The sequence below is a fragment of the Vicia villosa genome, linkage group LG3 (genome assembly GCF_029867415.1).
Source record: "Vicia villosa cultivar HV-30 ecotype Madison, WI linkage group LG3, Vvil1.0, whole genome shotgun sequence".
Taxonomy (NCBI): Eukaryota; Viridiplantae; Streptophyta; class Magnoliopsida; order Fabales; family Fabaceae; genus Vicia; species Vicia villosa.
In genome coordinates this window covers 8,845,867-8,852,560 of record NC_081182.1, presented here as the reverse complement: position 1 = coordinate 8,852,560, position 6,694 = coordinate 8,845,867, and the positions used below count along the sequence as shown (strand labels likewise).

General features: G+C 37.7%; 2 protein-coding genes across 5 annotated transcripts; both read left to right on the top strand.

Annotated features, from left to right (window-relative positions):
* The first annotated feature begins 2,050 nt into the window (after window positions 1-2,050).
* On the top strand, window positions 2,051-5,532 carry LOC131660227 (putative pentatricopeptide repeat-containing protein At1g12700, mitochondrial). 4 transcript variants are annotated; one of them, XM_058929408.1, is made up of 5 exons: window positions 2,053-3,951; window positions 4,365-4,621; window positions 4,924-5,241; window positions 5,317-5,361; window positions 5,442-5,532. In XM_058929408.1, exons 1-2 carry the CDS (start codon window positions 2,294-2,296, stop codon window positions 4,393-4,395), a joined length of 1,689 nt encoding a protein of 562 aa, XP_058785391.1. In that variant the 5' UTR covers window positions 2,053-2,293; the 3' UTR covers window positions 4,396-4,621; window positions 4,924-5,241; window positions 5,317-5,361; window positions 5,442-5,532. The 4 variants fall into 4 exon arrangements, with proteins under 4 accessions (XP_058785393.1, XP_058785391.1, XP_058785392.1 ...); XM_058929409.1 differs by having other exon boundaries at window positions 4,793-5,241; XM_058929410.1 differs by lacking the exon at window positions 4,365-4,621 and having other exon boundaries at window positions 2,051-3,951.
* Window positions 5,065-5,796, top strand: LOC131657514 (peptidyl-prolyl cis-trans isomerase FKBP17-2, chloroplastic-like). The gene is made up of 3 exons (XM_058926903.1): window positions 5,065-5,215; window positions 5,317-5,338; window positions 5,442-5,796. Exons 1-3 carry the CDS (start codon window positions 5,065-5,067, stop codon window positions 5,794-5,796), a joined length of 528 nt encoding a protein of 175 aa, XP_058782886.1.
* The last annotated feature ends 898 nt before the right edge of the window (window positions 5,797-6,694 follow it).

Below are 6,694 nucleotides of genomic sequence, written 5' to 3'. Positions count from 1 at the left end.
CCACGCCATCACCTTCGCTTTCCTCCGCAAATGAAGATTCCCTCCTAACCGAATTCTTCGACGGGTTTGACTTGTTGAACTCAAAAACCCAATCGCTAGCCTGCTCAAAAATCAAACGAGGGCGAAAATTTTCATTGTTAAACACCACCATGTTTCTATGGTGCCATAATTTCCACAAGGTGACACGGAACAATTGGGAGCTAAGAGTGTCACTATCATCTGCCAGTAATCTATCCCTGAGTTGGCATCAACCCTAAGATTCATGGGGGTGGAAAACCATACCATCTTGCTGTGGACGCGATGAAAGAAGAGGTGATCCACAGTTTCATCATCACCGTGACAGAGAGGGCACTCAGGAGATGTCTTCACACCTTTCTTTACCAGATTAGCACGAGTTGGGAGAACATTTTTTGCTAGCCTCCAAAGAAAAATTCTGATTCTGGTATGAATTGGACTCCTACAAAATTCTCTTCCATGATTTTTCCTGGGAATGACTAGATGGTCCTGGGACAGCAGCATCACGTTTTTCTGCATCAAGTGGTAGGCAGACCTCACAGAAAACATGTCATTCTTTTTGAAATGTAAAATGAGTGAATCTTCTAAGTTGCTCCACGATAGAGGTATGCTGCAAATATGAGAACAAGCCACAGGACCAAAACAGTTTGAAATAAAATCACATTTCCAATAGCGAATATCACTGTCAATATGATCACTGACAGTAACTCCATGCTCAATTCCCCTAATAAGTCCCACCACTTTAAAGCTCGACACCGATAACAACTAATTATCTTTCAAAATATCCACCTTCCTCCCATTTCATATCCTTCATCTAGCCCCCATATCCACCACTTCTTTTGCTCCTAAAATACTCCTCCAAGCGTAGCTAGGGGTGTAACCTAGCTTGGCTTCGCTAATAGAAGTTCTAGGATAATAGCGACTTTTAAAAACATGCTCAAGCAAAGAGGATTCTCCAATCACCAGTCTCCAGTAATGCTTACCCAGCAGACTAACATTAAAATCATTTATTCCTCTAAATCACATTCCTCCCAAATTTTTTGCTTTAACCATTTTATGCCAACTAACCCAATGGATCCTATTTTCCTCTTCAGAAGAACCCCACCAGAATTTTGCTAACAGAGCCTCAATCTCTTTGCAACACTCATCAAGAAGTTTGAAACACCCCATAACATAGGTTGGTATTGGTGGGTGGTATATGAATAGTCTCAGTCGGTGGTGTGTGTCTCAATACTTTCATTAGTTTCTCATCTTAGTCGGTGGTATCTGAATACTTACATAGTAGTTTCTCATCTTAGTCTGCGGTATCTGAACACTTACATAGTCAATGGAAAGGATCTTTAACAATAACTTATATTCAATGGAAAGGATCTTCAACAATGACTCAAAGTCTGTGGATCAGAGTCTGTGGAACGGATCTTCAACAATGACTCAAAGTCTGTGGAACAAATCTTCAATGACTCGGATCTTGTGGATCAAAGTAGACCATCATCAATTGATTTTCTAACATGGTTTACACATAGTTGATCATCTTCAATGCATCCCTGACATGGTTCACACATAGTTGACCATTATCAGTTGATTGTCTTCCATTGTTCACACATAGTTGAACAACATCAATGCATCTTTGACATGATTTACGCATAGTTGACCATCATCAATTGACTATCTTTCATAGTTCAAACATAGTTGACCATTATCAGTTGACTATATTACATGATTCACGTATAGTTGACCATCTTTAATGCATCCCTGACATGGTTGACCATCTTTAGCTAATTTTTAAAAATTAATTTAGCTAATTTTAGCATATTTTCAAAGTAAAACGTTTTTCAATATCAAAATTATTTTTTAAAAATCTTGCTTTAAAATTAGCTAAATTAATTTTTTATTTAGTATTTTCTTTTAATTTATTTTATTAACGTTTTAAAATTATTCAAATAAAAAAAGTTGTTTTAATTTATCAATTTGAAGCATACTGACATTATGCAATTTTTGGGAGTGCACTATTGTGTGTTAGAGTGTACCATATCATCATGTTATCCAACGGTTGCCTTTCAATTTGTAAAAAAAAAAAAAAAAGTCTCCTACCTGAGAGACCTATGCTACCGGTAGCGGCAGCGCACACTTCTTCTTCTTCTTCTTCTTCTTCTTTCATCATGGTTTAACAGAAAATCACCATGTTCTACCATTTTTTCTTCTGCAAACTCAAATCTTCCTTCCAAATCACCGTTTCTTCAATCACGTGCTAAGCGGGAGAGGAACGGAACGAATCTTGATGATGCTAAATCCAAGGTATGCCATTCCCAAATTCTCTCGCAATCCTATTCTAACTTCTTCTACATTGCTACTCTATCGCTTCTTCAGCCATTCGCAACGCCGAAAAAGTTCTGGCTTTCATAATCTTGATGCTGCTGTTACTCGTTTCAATTGCATGATTCGTGCACTTTCTCCGCCACCCACTTGTGAATTTGACAAGGTTCTAGGAGCTATTGTCAGAATGGGGCATTATCCCATTGCAATTTCGCTTTTTTCCCAGTTTCAATTAAGGGGGATTTCGCCTTCTATTGCCACTTTCACCATCTTGATTAATTGTTTTTGTCATCAAACTCATATGGCTTTTGCTTTTTCGTTATTGGGTACCATTCTTAAGAGTGGCTATCAACCTAACATGGTCACTTTTAATACAATCATTAATGGTTTTTGTATGAATGGGATGATTTTTAAAGCCTTGAACTTTTACCAACACCTAGTGGCCCAAGGGTATATTTTTGATGAATTTACTTATGGGATTTTAATCAATGGGTTGAGTAAAAACGGGCAAACTAGAGCTGCGTTACATTTGATACAAGAGATGGAGGGACGGTCGGTTGAACCCAATCTAGTTATGTATAGTGCAGTCATTGATGGACTATGCAAAGATGGACTTGTCACGGATGCGCTTAGCTTGTGTTCTCGGATGGGTGACAGGGGAGTTTTACTTGATGTTGTTACCTACAACTCTTTAATTCGTGGTTGTTGTAGCGTAGGTCGATGGCAAGATGTAAATCAATTACTGATGAGAATGGTGCGGGAAAACGTTGATACGGATGACTTTACGTTTAACATATTGATTGATGCGTTATGTAAAGAAGGAAGGATCTTAGAAGCACAGGGTGTGTTTGTTATGATGATGAAAAGAGGCGAGAAACCGGATATTATTACTTACAATGCTATGATGGATGGGTATTTTTTAAGAAAAAGTGTTAACGAGGCTAAAGAACTATTCAATGGAATGGTCAAAAGAGGCTTGGAACCGGATGTTTTGAATTATAATGTCTTGATTAATGGTTATTGCAAGAATGAAATGGTTGATGAAGCGTTGGTTCTCTTTAAAGAGATGCGTCGTAAAAATTTAGTCCCTAATATTGCTACTTATAATTCACTTATCGATGGCTTATGCAATTTGCACAGAATACCACACGTGAAGGAACTTCTTGATGAAATGCGGGATAGTGGTCAACCCCCAGATGTAGTCACTTACAATATATTGTTAGATGCGCTTTGTAAAACCCGACCTCTTGACGAGGCAATCTCATTATTTTGGAAGATTGTTCAAGGAATTTGGCCTGATTTTTACACAAACTATGTAATTGTTGACAATTTGTGCAAAGGTGAAAAGTTGAAGATTATAGAAGATGCTCTTCAATACCTTTTGATGCACCATTGTCCTCCAAATGTCCGAACATATACTATCATCATCAATGCACTTTGTAAAGATGGCTCTTTTGATGAAGCTATACTCTTACTATCAAAAATGGATACCAATGATTGCTCCCCCGATGCTGTAACTTTTGATACAATTATTGGTGCACTGCTCAAGAAAAATGAGACTGATAAAGCAGAGAAACTTCGTCATGAAATGATGGAGAGAGGTCTAGTAAATATTGAAAAAAGGTCAGATACTTTTGTTCCATTTTATTTATTTACTTACTTTTGGACATCTACTTTAGTTCAATTTTAGATTATGCTTCTATAATCTATTATCTCTCACACACTGTAAATGCTTAGAAAATGTGTATGTGTGTGTGTGTGTGTCTTTCCATGTATAACATATACTCTGTCTCGAGTCATTGCTGCTGCCTCTAGTTGAACTTTTCTTTTATAAATTGCCAAGACTATTACTCTTTTCCCTTCATAAGTGCGTAGCTACAATGCCTTTTAAACAAGAAATTGGTTCTCTTATTTTGCTCCTGGATTAACTTTTAGCTCTCAGGACCTTTGTGATCTGAGCTGTTGCGAAATTACTGAATTTTCTTTGGTTTAATCATCTAAGTGGCAACCTTTTTAACGATGAGAAACCCTGGCAGGTTGATGTGCGAACAGGGAGGGAATCTGTGACTGCCAAACTTGTCATTCATGTTCTATTTTCACATGACAACCAAAGCAAGTCAAGATTTACATGCGTCGAGCAATCCAGACTGCGAAGGCCCAAACGGTTATGCAAGCAGAATATAATTTTTCAATGCCAAATATCAGATTTTCTGTGTTCAATGGTTGATTGGAAACAACAGCTGGAACCAGAGTTACACTATATTCTTCCTTGCAAGTTCTGGCTTTCAATCTGGTAGACCCACCTGCTTTCACTTTTCTCATAACCTCTACTAACTCCTGCATTTTCCCTTTTTTCTAAGCTAGTAAACGCGGCATCTCATGATTTTTACAAATTTCATTCCAATAAAATAAAACCTGGGAATTGGATTTATTATTATACATGTGATGTGCTATTTACTTGTAGGTTCACTTCACTCTAACGTCTGAGCAAGTTTCTTGCTTGTGAGCTAAATCCCTGTGACTGTGATCATTCATACTCTCCGAGAAGTGTACATGGATTTGTTATGATACATGTGATGTGCTATTTACTTGTAGGTTCACTTCACTCTGACGTCTGAGCAAGTTTCTTGCTTGTTAGCTAAATCCTGTGATCATTCATACTCTCCACAGCCAACAAAAATTTCAAATGAAGATCAGACAGTACAAGTCTCTATCAATTCACAGCAACAGAAGCCTATGAAACCAGTAGTTTCATCAAATAAGGTTAATTCCACAGATTGGATAGCCACTTCCTTGACTAGACGGTTCGGCCTCGGAGTTGGTCTTGCATGGGTTGGGTTTTCTTGCTTTTGGCGTCGTCTCAGAACAAATCAAAACTCGCCTCGAGGTTTCTCAACAAGAGGCTAATACAAGGTCTCTCTCGCCGCTCCAAATTTTATTACTAAAAGATTCAGTTAATGAAGTCTAATGATATCGTTGTATTCGTAGGAGTGTCGAGGAGGCAGAAGAGGTAATTCTGCCTAATGGCATAAGGTAAGAAGAAGCTTTGAATGTTATATACAAAATTGTATGCATGCATGTCTCATTTTTTATACGTTACGCGATTTCTACAGGTATTATGAATTGAAGATTGGTGGCGGGGATACACCGAGGCGAGGCGATTTGGTTGTGATTGATATAATGGGAAAAGTCGAAAGCACGGGTCAAGTGTTTGTGAACACATTTGAAGGGGAGAAGAAAGCATTGGCACTAGTAATGGGGTCAAGGCCATATAGTAAAGGAGTGTGTGAAGGGATAGAATATGTGCTGAAAAGTATGAAGGCAGGAGGGAAGAGGAAGGTGATAGTGCCACCTGAATTGGGATTTAGAGAGAATGGTGCTGATTTAGGCTCTGGTGTGCAGATTCCTCCACTTGCAACACTTGAATATATTGTTCAAGTTGATAAAGTTTCCATTGCACCAGCTTGATGATTTTGAATAAATGTAACTGTTATACTAATTCCTTAAGCAAAAATGCAGGGTGCTTTGGATTTGTCACATGATAAATGTTCAATATTTATGTTGTCTTTTCTATTGAGTGTGAAAATATACTTGAGGTTACTTGCTTGATACACTTGAAATTTTGCTATATTTTGTGATATGTACAAAATGTTTATGATGACTTGTGCATGTGAAATTTTAGTTGACATTCAAATGATTTTGGAAAGGAACGTAGTCAATTTTAGGCAATTGAAAAAGAAAGATTCAACTTTTGTGGGACAAATTTGAAAATAAGAAATCTTGACCAATTCTGTTGGCAATTAAAATTATTGTCTTGAAAAAATTAAGATGCTATAAAAATAAACATTCAAAATAACGTAAAAAATTTCTTTGTAAACCATAAAAGCTCATTGAAACTTTTGCTTCACTGATTTAATTTAAAGAGAACAAAACCCCTACACTGTCAAGGGATTTTGCGGCAGTAGCTACCATAGAAGAAGCGACAGCAGCAGCAACCGGGACATTTTTCTCGTACTTAACTTGTGCTGCTTCTGTATCGGATTGTATCTGCTGTTCAGCAGCTTCCCTTGTATCAAGAGAAAAGCCGATTCTCAAACCTTCTACAGGCTTAGAATGCTCCGTCAGATTGCTAGGACTTGCTTTGGGATGAGTTATGTGTGGAGGTAATGGAGGCAAAAATCGAGGAGGAGCTAGATTATCGCCAACCTTGGCTTCTTTCTGCGTACTTCCGTGTTTATATTCATCTATTTATTCAATTGGAGAATCGTCCTCATTTGGATTGGCTTCATTTTGAGAACCTATCTGGTCATGATAAATTTCAGAAAACAAGTTTGGAGGAGCAACAACGCCGCTTTCGAGTAAAACA

What these genes read in the sequence shown, in the direction of transcription:
- LOC131660227 (XM_058929408.1), top strand. Translation starts at nt 2,294, where the DNA reads ATGATGCTAAATCCAAGGTATGCCATTCCCAAATTCTCTCGCAATCCT. An exon ending in CTAGTAAATATTGAAAAAAG is followed by an intron (nt 3,952 to 4,364) that starts GTCAGATACTTT and finishes AAACCCTGGCAG; the next exon opens with GTTGATGTGCGAACAGGGAG.
- LOC131657514 (XM_058926903.1), top strand. Translation starts at nt 5,065, where the DNA reads ATGAAACCAGTAGTTTCATCAAATAAGGTTAATTCCACAGATTGGATA. An exon ending in AAATCAAAACTCGCCTCGAG is followed by an intron (nt 5,216 to 5,316) that starts GTTTCTCAACAA and finishes TTGTATTCGTAG; the next exon opens with GAGTGTCGAGGAGGCAGAAG. An exon ending in GTGTCGAGGAGGCAGAAGAG is followed by an intron (nt 5,339 to 5,441) that starts GTAATTCTGCCT and finishes CGATTTCTACAG; the next exon opens with GTATTATGAATTGAAGATTG.